The following is a 13,990-nucleotide window of genomic DNA, read 5'->3' on the forward strand; positions in this document are numbered from 1 at the left end:
TGTTGAAGAGGAATTGATGGTTTAAGTCCAAACACTGAAAACACTATTTGCTTTCTTTTGCAACCTGAGTCCTGTGTCATTTAAAACAAGAGTTGACTGACTAGGTAATGCAGGGGTCACATAATGCATTCTTTAAATAATAATACTCTTCTGGTGCATTCACTGTGACCTTTGCCTTTTACCATAGACAATAAATTTGATTCCAATAATCTTTCTAGCTGGGCATGGCATGGTCTACTGAAAGTATGTCAAATAAAATTAATCCTTTCTCAGTCTGGAAACCAAAATGGGAAGCCCCATAGTTTGGTAAATCAATTCTTTCATATACCTAGAGTCAGGGAAAAATAACCAGAAGCTTCTGACATATACATCTGCAGCCTATAGATTTTTCTGCCTTCTGGGGATGTATAGAGGTAATTTAATGTGCATCCTTCTTTACTTCCATGTAGGAGAGAGTTACAGGTTCAGGACGTTTGGCACATTCCCTTTATTTCAGCTATTTCTAGAAAAAAAGTGTGCCAGAAGTACAAGTTTTAGGCTTAGCATGGCTTTGCATCCACTGGACATCTCTTAGAATTTCTAACTAGTGCTTTTGGCCATGGCAGAAAAGGCAGCAATCCTAGTTAAACAAGATGCTGGTATCTAAACCCATTTAAACTGCTGTTTTGCCAGAATATGCCAGTTCAAAGGTACCATTGCATCTGGGTGGGGAGCTCTGGCTGCCCACCAGTCCATATGTACAAATCCTCAGCTTCTGTTACCTGGCTGTGTACAAGGACCAGCTGCCCTTGTGATTGTCAGGAACTAAATGCCTCCCCAGATGCAGAAAGGATGTCAATGGCCACCATGAGGCTGCTGCACACCTCCAGAGTGATGTTGTGGCTGTTGAGGATGGAAAAAGCTGCATCCTAACCCTGTCTAGTAATGGTGGCTTTTTTGGTGTGCTGGACTGGCTTTGCAAATAGCAGGGACAGCTGAGACAGGAGGAAGAGGAAGGGTGAGGAAAGGAACTGGATGTGAATAAGGGAAGTACAAGGGACTCCCAGGCTGGGAAAGGTAAAGAAGGGAGTCAAGTGCATGGTTTGGGGAGACCAGGGCCTTGAGGAACTGAAACAAGCTCTGGCATAGAGGGTGCCTGGGCTTGGAGGACATGAACCAGTGAAGGTTAGGGCACCTGCAGCTGGTAGACATAAAGCAGTGGTGGACAAAGCTGGGTAGGAAGGATCTTGGGATTTAAATATTCTGGCCTAGAGGTCAGCCGAAGCGGAAACCTGAAAGGAGGAGACTGGAGTGGGAAAAAGTATTTCTTCTTCTTCTTCTTGTTATTATTGTTTGGTTTTGTATTTGAGAGGGGCCTTCTATAGCTGAAGAAGTTAAGCCACTGTAGAAACGACAATGTTGTTATACAGGCATCTGAGAATCAGATGTTTGGTAGGAAAATGAGCAATGTCATGTTAGCAGCACTCCCAAACTTCCTCTCTTTCATAGAGTACCTTTTAGCTGGGAATCAGAAAGTACTGTATAAACATAAACATATATGGATAAAGGAAGCCTGACCCATGGGAATGTTTGATTTTTTCCTGAGATCACACATTGAAGCCTGGTGAAAGAAATAGGAAGCGTGCCAAAGTTTCCTAATTTGTAGTGCTTTGTTCTTGCAAACAGACAGTTATCTCCTGCAGGCTGTGTGTGAGCTGATTGTATTTATTGGCATTTGCATGTACACATGAGTGTGGAAAAAATATAATTACATTTCTGATCAGTCTCCATTTATTAACAGATTGTTTGTGAGCAGGGAAACTAATGAAGCCTGGTTTCCTATGGATTTGAGTTTCATGGTTGGACTCTCTGATGTCCAGTAAAATTTGCTCCAATTGAAGCTTTCCCCACAGCTGGGATATTTACAGAGCCTCTTGTGTGCCTGGATTCTCTAGTGTCTAATAAAAAGGGAGCTTATATTGCAGTCTTTCCTGTTCACGGGGCACCACTAATGGGGGCTCCTTTTTTTATCTTCTTTGACTCTTACTTTCATTAAATTTATTAGAAGAAAACATAATTGTGATCACTACTTCTCTTTGACTTGGTTTTAAGAGTCCATCTCAGACATACTAAGATGGAAAGCCAACAAAGACTCAAAATTATGCAGAGTGTATGATTTTTAATTTTAATTTTTAATTTCCTTAGGACACGGGGCTAAAAACTGAGTTAGCCTTTCAAGCATCATGTTGCTTTCTTTCTAAGTAAAAGATGAATCAGCACTGGTATTTACATAACGGTGTACAAGATGGAGATAATACTTTAGCATAATAACAGGTTGCCATCAAAGCCATAAAAAAAATGGTTAGACTGACAATAATGGATACAAGTGCCTCAGGATTTCTAAGGAGAAGAACAAACCCAGCAGGGTCTGTGAAGACAGACAGAAATACTGGAAATGAGAAAGTTGATATTATCCAGAAGTAAAAGTGATTGAACAGTCAATTGCTTCTAGAAGTCGTTTGTTTAAACATTTAATCACTTCTAGCATTTACAGTAAGTGCTCCAGCTATCCGTGAACAAATAACAATGCTGCTGTGTGTCCCTCAGCCGTTAACTACAAACCCTTAAGACCAATCCCATTTTTACTCTCTTGAATCCACGTTTTTGACAAAATAACAGTAATAATGCGGACTGTAAATTGCACTTGGTTTAAAAAAAAATAATTAAACTACAATTTAGTACAGCCAATGAAAACGTTTGTTTCACAAGTTTAAACTTTCCCATGGGAATGCTGGAGCAGCCTTTCTGATCTCTCTGTGTGTGTATTCAAAGGAAACATCTTTACAATACAGATGCTTGGGAAAACATACGGGAACACAGATATTGCTTCTCAGGATAATCACGGAAACACAGCAAACTTGCTGGTGTTTATTTGTAGTAAAGGTTTAAAAAATAGAACAGCTGGGTTTTGGGGGTTTTGTTTTGGGGTTATTTGCCTCTGGTTTTCAAGGGTCTCGTTTTTTTCTAAACATGAGTAGGCATAAACAAATCCTTGTACGTCAGAAGTAAAATGAAGAGGTGAGCCTGGTGTCTGCAATGACAGGGGATGTGGCTGCTGGTAAGTCACTGCTGGATCTGGGCCAATTAGATCAATGTCACCTCCCACAGGTCTTGTGTGGGTAGCTCCAAAGAGACAATGGAAGAAACTTCTATCAACTTGATGCTTAGGTAATATGTCAGTACTTAAGACATGACAAATCCATAAGAATTCTACTCCTACATCTGTGCTGGACATGGTTTTGTGTCTTTCCATTGTAAAACCTTCCCTTCTAAGACACGTGGGTAATACTTGACAAAAAACAGGTGTCTTTTGCTTCAGGGCTCGGTCCCTGCTGGATCATATCTCTGCAACAAATGAGCGACTCAGTGGCTCTGCTGAGTAGATTGTGGTCCACTTCACACGCGTCTAAGCACCAATCTGTCCTGCATATTGGGGAAGTGGCAGGGGGAAAAAGCTTTCACGTGGTATTTGTAGCTGGACAGGTAGAACTGGCTGGCTGAAGTAATGGTAATGGTCATCTTCAGAACTTGCTGAAACTCTGGCATCAGCTCTCCTACCAGAATCAAATGGCTTTATGTCATTTAAGAACTCATGAGAATCAGCAGGTATTTAAAGTGGGTGTTTTACATACAGGAAAGCACAGTAATCAGTTCAGCAATACCTGTGTTCAGTTTTAGGTGAGCTGCTAGACTCAGCCCCTGTGGCAAATGACTGAATAGTATCTGTCAAAGGTGATGAAATGTCTCCAGATTGTTCTGAGCATTTCTTTGAAATATCTTGCTAGGGCTGAGTGCCTAAATCTTGGTTGCCCTGATACCTAAATTAATCACCTACGCAATGTGATACGAATGTAGTCTAAGGTTTATTTTTTGTGATTCAGTCTTGAATTATGATTGCTTTATCATGGTATTTTGGCTGGTCTTCTAACTTATAAATTATGGTGCTGAGATTCCTCAAGGGCCAATAGTTCAGACCTGTCTTTTACAAGGGCTCTCAGGATTGTCCTGCTAAAATTCTTAATGCTTCCAAGTAAACCACATTTTGCATTGTTGAATAGAGCAAGTGGACTTTGATACTGTTTTCCTTCAGCTCTGACCTCATTGTGGGTTCTTAGTGAGTTCAGTGTCATGACTTCCTTTGGAAAGGGTCATGTCAAAATCACATTGCACATCCATCCTAATGGCAATCTCAGAACATAACCTAATTAAGCTGCTAGCCTTCTTCCTACATATTGTGTATGGTTTTGATATTTGATCCTTGACTATAATAGGACAAAACTTTTAGACTATCTTAAGTCCTTAAGTGGATTATAAAGTGGTTTTCTGCATAAGAGTGTGATCTTTTTCTCTCAAAATGTCAAAGCAAATTTCAGATATGGCACAAAGCAGTAATTTAGTGATTTTACATTTAGTAATTTGAATACTGCGGTCTTGACATATCAGTAGGCTTTGATGCTGACTAGAAAGATGTTCAGTCATGCCTGGAGTGATGAAGTTGAATACACTGATTTCCACCACCCAGTTAATCCCAGAGAGAGTAACATAATCGCATATGTGAAGAAGAATACATTTGCAGTAATGGATCGCTCTTTGATATGATGTAATCAAAATGGATCTTCAGCATGGCTTTTGGTAAGGCTTTAGGAATGGACACTTAGACTTACAACTCTGAGAGTTATGAAGGAAGTGTGCAGAACAGCTTTTGGACCTTTATACACAAACGAGAAACTATATGCATGATCCCTTTAGCACTGCAGACCAGGAGACTACAATCTTGCCTGCTTTGCGTGCTCTTAGGGTAAGATCTGCTGCGGCTAAAGTGTTTCAAAGGGAAACAATTGCTATATATAAATAGTGTATTTTTGTTAGTGCTGATTGGGTGCCTGATTTATAATTCTCTGGAAAATATTTGGTGTTCAAAACTAAATATAAATCTAAATTCCTAAGAAAATTGCATCTGTGGTAGGAGACAGCAAGATAGCTTGATTCCCCAGAAAACTTATTTGGATAGAATCAGAAAGAATATAATGTTCTTTTCTTTTTTTGCTTCTGGGGTAACTAAGCATTCCTGAAGATAAATTGTGTTTTAACCCTTCATTATAGCCAGTTCTTGCTAATCAAATGAACTATCACAGTTCATTATAATTTTGATATTTTTTTTAACATTGACAGAAACCATTGTGGGTTTTGTTTGTTTGTTTGTTTGTTTAATGAAGCGAATCTGGCATAGACTAGCTAAAGAGACTGCTCTTTTCCAAATACTAGCTGCTTCCACTAATCCTCTTGCCAGCACACCTACACTGCAACAGCCTGATCATGGCTTGTAAGAGCAGCTATCCATGTAAATTGATAAAAACATTATATACTACTCTCTTCCAGTAATAGTTCAGTTGAATAGTTCCAGCTGTTGGAGACAAAAATACTCTGATTAGGACAATGTGGTGTTTTTCTAGTTCCCCTCACTTAGCAGTTATAAGGGTATGTTGCCTTTAGCAATATTTGCCTTTGTTCAAGGCCTCATCACCTGAGGGTTCTGTTTTACAGTGCACTTATGACCTCTCGTTACTACGTATACAAAATAAGACATGGATGGAATGATAGAAATACATCTGTTAAGTCAAAAAGCTAAGGAACATCTCACTGAAGACTTATAAACCCTAAAAATAAGCAGACATTAACAGAAGGGACTGAAGATCAGCTAAAGCGAAGCTGATGGTGGGTCTGGCATCCCTTATTCCAAATGAAGTTTCAGTTTTATATTCAGAATGGTACACTGGCAGTTCCTTTTCCGGGGCGTGCAAAAGCCACATTGCTGTATCTGTCTACACAGTTGATGTTCATAATCAATAGTTATGTCACTCTTCAATTACTATTGAAACTCCTTTAGCTTAGTGTTCACACCCCTCAAGCATGCAGACATTTAGAAAGAGAGATCTATATATGACCTCCACATATGCTTGTGTCAAAGGAAGTTACATTTAAGCAGTTACTTTTTTACTGAGCTAATTTCACTAACAGTTTTATTAACAAATAGACTTTTGAGAAACTTGGATTAAAAGGGTGAGCTTTCAATCCAAGTAGTGTCTGTATCCAGTGATATCATTAGAGTAACCTCATGGGTTACAGCATCTGGGTTTCATGACTATAGTGCAAATATTACTGAATATCGCATTTTATAGCACACACATGTGTTGACTGCCTTGGTAGTAACTTAAACAGCATTAGATATGAAACGGCTGTTTTACTGCTGCCCAGCAGTTGTTCAGGACACTAAGAGAAATCACTGTGTGTAAAGCCAAACACTTACTGGAGGTGCACAATAAAAAACCAAGATGCAGCAGACAACTTGCAGCCAAGGGAATTTCCAAATACCCAGAAGGAAAAAACTCTCCACATTGAGAGTGATTAAGTGCTGGGACAGCCATCCAAAGAAGACGTGTAATCTCCATTCCTAGAGATAGTCATATCTCAAGTGAGCAAGGTCCCAAGAAACTTGATGTCATTTGAATGAGAGGTTGGACTGGGAAACCTCCAGAGATCTCCTCTCTTCCAGCCTTTGAGGAATTTCTGCATATTGCCGCTCGGTGTGGCTGCTTTGCCTACTGTTTGGGCTGCGTGGCAGGTACAGGTTGCCACAGAACACTATCACAGCACTGGAACCGCACTCCCAGCACGCTATTAACAGATGGGGCACCCTTGCGTGTAACAGTGGAACAGGACCCCAGAAGTAACACATTGTTTACATCACACTTTCTTTTTGAAAGCTCACTGCTTTTCAGCGAGGAAACTGGAGATTCTTGTCATACTTCTATGGGTAAGAAGCCCCCACATACTTTGCATTCCATTCCCTAGGAAATCTGCAGTCTATGAAAACTAGATACATTAGGAGTTGTACCGCTGGACTATTTTTGATAAAGATTAAAAAATTCCAAGAAGGGTACTGAATTGTGACCCCCATCAGGAAAAACTGAATTTGCAGTTCAACAGGCTTAAATGATTTTTCATTAAGAGCATGGTATCACTAAAAGCATTAAAACTGCATGCAGTAATTGACAAAAAACGGAGCTGTGAAAGACTGCGGCATTAAGCATTTAAGCTTCTTAAATGCATTACATTATAGCTTGGAAATTAACAGTAATATGAGCTAGCTCCTAATGGCCAAGATAAAGTCATTGAAATGTATGATCAAAACTGTATCTATAAAGGTAGCTGTTGGAAGTATTTTGTGACCCTGTCATGTGTAGCTAAAGAAAATAAAAATTCTGTTTGAGTTTCTATAGGAAGCAATATACAGTCTTCTGACCTCAACATTTTAAAGCTGTAATTCTGAATCATTGGTAACGAATAAATCCATAGCTCTGACATTTCATTAAAATTTGCATTTAGAGGAGAACTTTAAAATCAAATATTGATGCCATTGAGTCTGTCTTATAATGCTTACCTGATTGTGACATTTGTCATGCTGCAGCTCACAAATTATGCCAGGTTGGAGGTGATCTGAAAAGTTTCAGCACACTATTTAAATGCATAAATACTGATCAAGCTCTTTTTCTGAAATCTGAGTCTAATTAAGCTACTGTGTTCATTTTGTTAGGAACTTAAGACCAATTAAACTAGGAGGAAGAAGGGAATAATGATGATTTTGGATATCTAAAAGGATCCAGGCTTTATTGAAGTACAGAAACACTTGGAAATGATCCAAGCCTCTTTGAGTGTCCCACTGTTAATTATTCATGTCCTGGGGAGATGCTGGTAACATCAAAACAAGTGACCAAGCTGCTAATAAGCCCCATTTTGTCTACATTCCATGTAAACTAAAATCTGGTTTAAATTTTGGAAATACAATCATATTTTAGAATAAAACAGGGATGGTTTCTCCAGTAAGGGATTTTTTTTTAGGGGGGTGGGGTGGGGAGGTGGGGGCTGTGTGTTTGGTTTTTTAATGGAGAGCTCAATGTGTTGCTCATTCTTCAGCAACACAGCTACTAAATATGATTAATTTAAGAGATGTTTGCTTGTTTACAAGATTTTATAGGAAGATTAAAATACAAATGTCTATCTACAAAATAAATTAGATAATTATTAGTGGTAACATAATACATATGTTGTATTGTTATGACTGAGTGCAGTACCTGGACCACTAGTAGGTAGTTCATGTTGCTGAGACATGATGTAGGGAATAGTTGCATATTTAGACAATTTTGATGGGATTGAGCCGTATGGCTGTGTGTGGTTAAGCTGCATTAGTGAAGGTTGGTTTTATGAGAGAAAAAGTACAAAGAATAGCAAATATTATTTTTTTTATAGACTCTATGTTTCTAAAATATTTCTTGTATACCTGTATAACTATTGCCGTGTCTGTATACATCCCTATCCTGTATTCGATAAATCTGAAACGGCATAGTGTATCGTAAGTTTCTGCTAGGTTAGCCGTCATAAAAGCCTTCTCATTTCCTTAATGTTCCAATGCCTAGAACGTTGTCTAGAAGCCAATTAATGTATTGTTAATCATAAAAAATATCCAGTACAATGTTCTACTGATTTATTTTTATTTGGGGGGCAACATCTAGATGTTTAACATACAGAATTGCCACATTAATGTAAAAGCATTTGGGTATAAAATATAAATTAACTCATATTTTGGTCTCATCCTGCAATGTGTCCATGTAATTATAACAATGTTACTGCACCCGTGTTCCTCCACGTTAGTTACCGTATGATTAGCTATCAGTAAAGGCTGCGTCTTCTAACAGCACCGGCAGATCGTTCTGTGCTCTTATTGCTGATTCCCAAGAGTGGAGCTCTTGCAATTACCTGGAAGAAGCAATTACAGAGAAACTCCCATTTCCACTTGCAGCCCTCAGCCTGAGCATGTCCTGTGTCTGTACAGACGTCACGTAAAGGCTCTGTGGAAATACTGTCTGCTTGGCAAAAATCAAATCATTAGATCATTGGGCTGTCAAGCTGTAAGAAATCTCTCCTGAGCAACTGTAAACTCCAGTCTTTCAGAGACTTATATTTGGGTCAAATTTGGGTGATTTATTGGGAACAGCAAAAAGCACATTGCTGACAAAAGAGTGAAGCCTCTGTCAAGCATTAGCTTATTGCTTTAAAGCAGAGTACTATTAGATCTTTTGACTGACACTGTTACTGACTGGATGGGGGGGATTTTTTTTAAGTACTTTTGTTCATTACATAGACATGAACATGCTTGTTTTCTCCTGAAATTCTCAGAAACTATTACATACTTTTTGCAAAGTTGGAAAAGCAGCAAGGAAATTAAATTAGGATATTGTAATGGTAAATACCAGGAGATCTTAATGATAAATTTTATATCTCTATGCCAATCATTTTGTATTCTTTCTTATGATGAGCTGAATTATACATAACTGCCTTTTAAATTGAAATATATTTCTGCTAGAAATAATCTGCTTCATTATAATTGCAAAGACATTTCCTAAATTTGAACAAATGTTTATATATTGTAGTTAATCCAAATACATGTTTTGAAAGGGCAGCTTAAAATAGAAAAAGAATATCATAACTCACAAATTAGAACAGTCATAAGGAAATACCATAATCACAAGATTAGCTTGAAGATTTAAATGAGGTCACAGACTTGGCTCGCCAGCTGCACTCTTTTTTCTGAATTAAGTGAGAGAACTGTGTTGGGTAGCACAGAGGCAAATAAACTCTGTAAATTAATCTGTAATTTTTATTCCGTACTCATTTTTTGTGTGTGTTACTTTTTAGCGTTTCTTGTTTACAACAACTGTAGCCACTATCTCTTAATATTAGTGCTGTTGTGAATTTAGTACAATCTGTTGGTGGTGGTTTATCATTTTTCCAGACCAGTATGCTAGAGGTTAAGTATTTCCATTCTCACCCAGCTGTAAAACACTTTTTGTTGCTTTGTTTTGCTCTTTTCTTATGTAGCCAGTGGTAAATTAAAGGAAAGGAAATCATTGCACCAGAAAACCTATGAAAAGAGCAAGACAGTTTCCTTATCTAACATCACTACTGTGCCATTGGCTGGGGTTTATCAGGTATTGTAGGTGAAGTGTAGTTAAGCTTGACTATTACTTGACTGAGAAATCATGAGGGAAATGCTACTTGCTTCAGGAAGTAGCACAGATTTTTTGGTTGAAATGTCCTTCTTTTGAGTTGTGCTTGTTCCGTTACTGTGATTGAGTATTAGAAGTGCATACTGGCACTGGAAGTGTTCAGATGAGTTTTGAAATACTGATCCAATAAGAAGATCAGAAGCAACATTTTATATACTTGTGCTGCACATGGTAAAAATCTGGTGTTGGTTCCTGGCACTAAAAAATCCAGACATCTTTACGAATGTGTTAAGTGTCTTTGCAGTCCAGCTGGCATCTCATCAAAAAAAGAAGTGTCACAGTCCAAAATGCAACAGAACACGCCTACACTTTGCCATTGATTTTTCTAAATCAAAGATTGAAGCAGATATTTGATTTCCATTATTCATTCTTACCATAGCTTTCACAAGAAATATGAAAGGTCTTAACTGTGTTTTAAATGTTATTAATAATGAAAATTACAAGGTTTATAAATAGATTTGTACAAACCTTGGTATAATTTCTTAGTGACAGATGAAATCAACATTCAATATGAGTCTCAAATGAAGACTTTGTATAGGCCTGAATATTTCCTGAAATGAAAAGAAGTTCTCCCTCATTATATAAACAGCTAGCCACAGGGAAATGAAGACATAGGCTTACGGGTTACAAAAAAAATACTCTCTCATGTTAGGAATGGTGTCTTTATTAAGCATCTTCATTTAGCTTAGTGACCTTAATATGGATGGTTGATTTCAAGTATCTGGCAGTATTGGAAACAAAAGTATTTTGCCTAATATTCAGCACACATGTTTCTAATGGAAGCACATATTCTTGCCGTCTCACTGCTCTGAAAGTTTTGATCCATAAAACCAGGCTCTTCAGATATTTCTACTCACCTGCTTATTTAAAGATATATTTTATCCTACTCATAACTCAAACTGAAATCATGGCCTTCGCTAAAAAAGGAAGAGAGGAGCACCGCTTTTCCAGTTGGAAAGGAAAGCTCTGAAGATCAATTAGTAGGGATCTGCAAAGGAAAACTTTATACTGTGCTGCCCTGTGTTTATAACCAAACCAGTCCTTCCAGTTGGCAATAATTAAAAGTCCTTGTGAACAGATGCAGGACAGGCAAAAAGGACTGAATGAGTCACAGTGATCACACTTCTGCCTGCCCTGCAGCGGTGGACATGCAGGCAGCGTCCAGTTCCTGTGGCAGGGCAGCTGAGGCATTATCCTTGGCATAAACTGCCCTAAGCTCAGCACGTCACAGAGGTCTGCCTCCTCGAGTTTCTCTTTATTTAGGCAAGAGTAAGAATTTGGTCCTAGTATTGCCTGAGTGCTCAGAGGTCACCTAAGCCTTGGCACTTCAGAATTTTCCACGATTATTACTCTACCAAAAGCACAATGTGATCTGAGCTCTTATCACTGTAAACTGGTAGAAAGAAAGTAGGACAGATTCTACATGCAATACACTGGAATGCAAGAACAGTGTTAAGCCCAGCCTGCAAGCCCTGCCAAGCTGCCAGGATTGTGCAGTCCCGTCCAGCATTACATTGGTCAAAGAGCTTTCAGACCAGAGCTGACTTGCACCCTAACAGCGGAGAGGCTGGGCAGACTTAACCAGCATCTGTGGGCATCCCCGCTGTGTGGCACGCACCTTGATGGCACATATATTATTTGATGTTCAGCCTTTTCTCGTATTTCATGAAGACAGTGGTATGGTCCCAAAGCCGGGAGTTTCAAGAGGACACCAGAGATGCAATAAAGCAGTGAGATCTGGAAACAGAAATAATACTGTATGTCAAAAAAGAATTTAATACCGTTTGGTTTGTTACATCTGTATCATTGAAGGTATTCTCTGCTCTGTGCTGGGCAACCTTTTAAAAACAGTTGTCCAAACCCAGAAAAAAAGATATCAGGTCAAATAGCCCAAAAATTTTGTTACTATTTTTGTTTAGCTTCCTCCCTTGATAACTACTCATCACCTCTCTGTTCAAAGTTCACAGACAAAAATTTTCATCTAAGCAGACACTCCAGCGAGTGCAGCTCCTACAGTAAGCAGCAGCCATGCAGTCACATGTGGCTTGTACAGCAGCATGTCTCAGAACACCTCCTGGTGTGCTCTCAGGTGAAACTGGAGTCGTTCGGTTCCTGTGGTGTTGGTATGCAACAAGAGCTGTGTGGTTCCAGATCGGGATCTGTGTATTCTCAGCCCTTTGCACGAAATCTGTGAGTGCTGCTTGGATTTAAAAACTCTCAGTGTACAAGTGAATTATACTTCAGAATGTGCAGAGTATCAAACCCTTGAAGCCAGGAATATTGAAGTTTCCCCCCCCCCCCTTTTAGAACAGGCACTTAAATACATTTTTTTGTGAAGGTTTGGCAGGCACAATGTGTATCGTGTAGGCCTCTGGTGAAATCAAAGTCAGCTGACAGCTGATCAAACTGCATCTTTGAAAATGCAGTAAAGGAACTTTTGGAAAGGCAGGATTTTTAATTCAATTTGACTTACATATAGCAAATCAAGTTAGAGCACCCTGGGGCAAATAATTTGTTCATTCTTAGATACCTCATGTTTATGACAACATAGAAAACTGGCATTCAATCCTCCACCTACAGAGCTCTTGTAGCACGGCTCTGTCACAGCTGGAACTCTCTTAGACGGCAACGTCCATGCTCTTGCTGAGCAGCAGGAGCTTAGCCAGGTAGCATGCTGGCTGCTTCCATGGGTGAGAAGAATTGCTTTTGGCCTGCAAGCACCATTTTTTTCTGTATATGAGGAAGACCGTCTTCAGAACAAGGTGATATCCCAAAAAGGTCCTGTGTTCCAGAAACCAGCTATGTTTTCAGCTGGCTACTTCATTTGTGACAGCGTGGTAACAGAGTGATTGTTAAAGTATTTTGCATGGAAATGGTGAAGTAAATGTAACAGATACCATGGAAAGGGAAAGCCTTGATTTTTGCATGTCAGCTGGGAAGTGAGGTTGATGAAGGCCGTGTTATTTCAATTTGGGAAGGAGGGGAGAGTGAGTTTGGGGTTTCTCCCCTCCCCCACCCGCCCATTTTCCAGGATTCACTACAAGTTCTCTGTGCCAGACTAATAACTTCTCTGACCTCAGGTTGTCTCTCTCCAATTTAGGCTTATTACAGATAACTATCAAGCCTTTTCTCCACATGCATAAATCCATAATTAACTCTGGTTGCAGCACAGACTGTTAGAGGACTTCTGCCTTATAGGCCCATCAAAGAATTTGAAATCCCTTAGAAGGCATTGTCCATTTAGTCCTTAACTTCTTATCAGTGGCATTTCCTGTTAGCCTAAATACATCCCCAATTAAATCACATGCCTCAGCCTTGAGCCTGCTCTACTTAGGTAGTTTCTACTGCTCAGTGAGCTTTCTTTCTTCCTCCTTCTTCTTCGTTCTTTTTAAAGAAGGATTTTCATACCCGAGAAAGCTTTCAGACATGCCAGATGTAAATCCTGGCTGCCGTGGGGTGATGCAGATCTGAGCGAAACTGCCTTGATTCCACCGAGAAGGGGTTGGAGGGATTCAGAGGAGGAAATCTGTGCATTTTCCATCCTGTTTTTTAAGCCTGTTAGAAAAAGACTTGACCACCAAAAAGAATAGTGGGTAAAAGGGCATCTCAGGTACAAAGGGCAGTAGGTCTGTGAAGTACATGTTCCTGTGTAAATAAACCTTGAAGAAAGCAGAAAGACAAGTGTGAATATTTCTAGGCAGCCCCAGCAATGGTGACTGACTCCCCAGTTCTTGACTAGAAAGAAAATAATCTCTCCTCCCCCTTACACATGATTAGTTTTTTGAAGGTCTGTTAATGAGGCGAGAGCATCATTCTGTAAACACAAA

The 13,990-nt window shown here is 39.3% G+C and overlaps 1 protein-coding gene across 1 annotated transcript in view; it reads left to right on the forward strand.

Annotated features, from left to right (window-relative positions):
* LOC121089667 (potassium voltage-gated channel subfamily KQT member 1-like) overlaps positions 1–13,990 on the forward strand; it is a 511,237-nt gene that overhangs the window by 214,422 nt on the left and 282,825 nt on the right. The window contains exon 12 of the mRNA XM_040597076.1: positions 12,815–12,829. Coding sequence (XP_040453010.1) covers positions 12,815–12,829 — 15 coding nt within the window. The remainder of the gene's footprint in view (positions 1–12,814; positions 12,830–13,990) is intronic.

Source organism: Falco naumanni, chromosome 5 (assembly GCF_017639655.2).
Source record: "Falco naumanni isolate bFalNau1 chromosome 5, bFalNau1.pat, whole genome shotgun sequence".
Taxonomy (NCBI): domain Eukaryota; kingdom Metazoa; phylum Chordata; class Aves; order Falconiformes; family Falconidae; genus Falco; species Falco naumanni.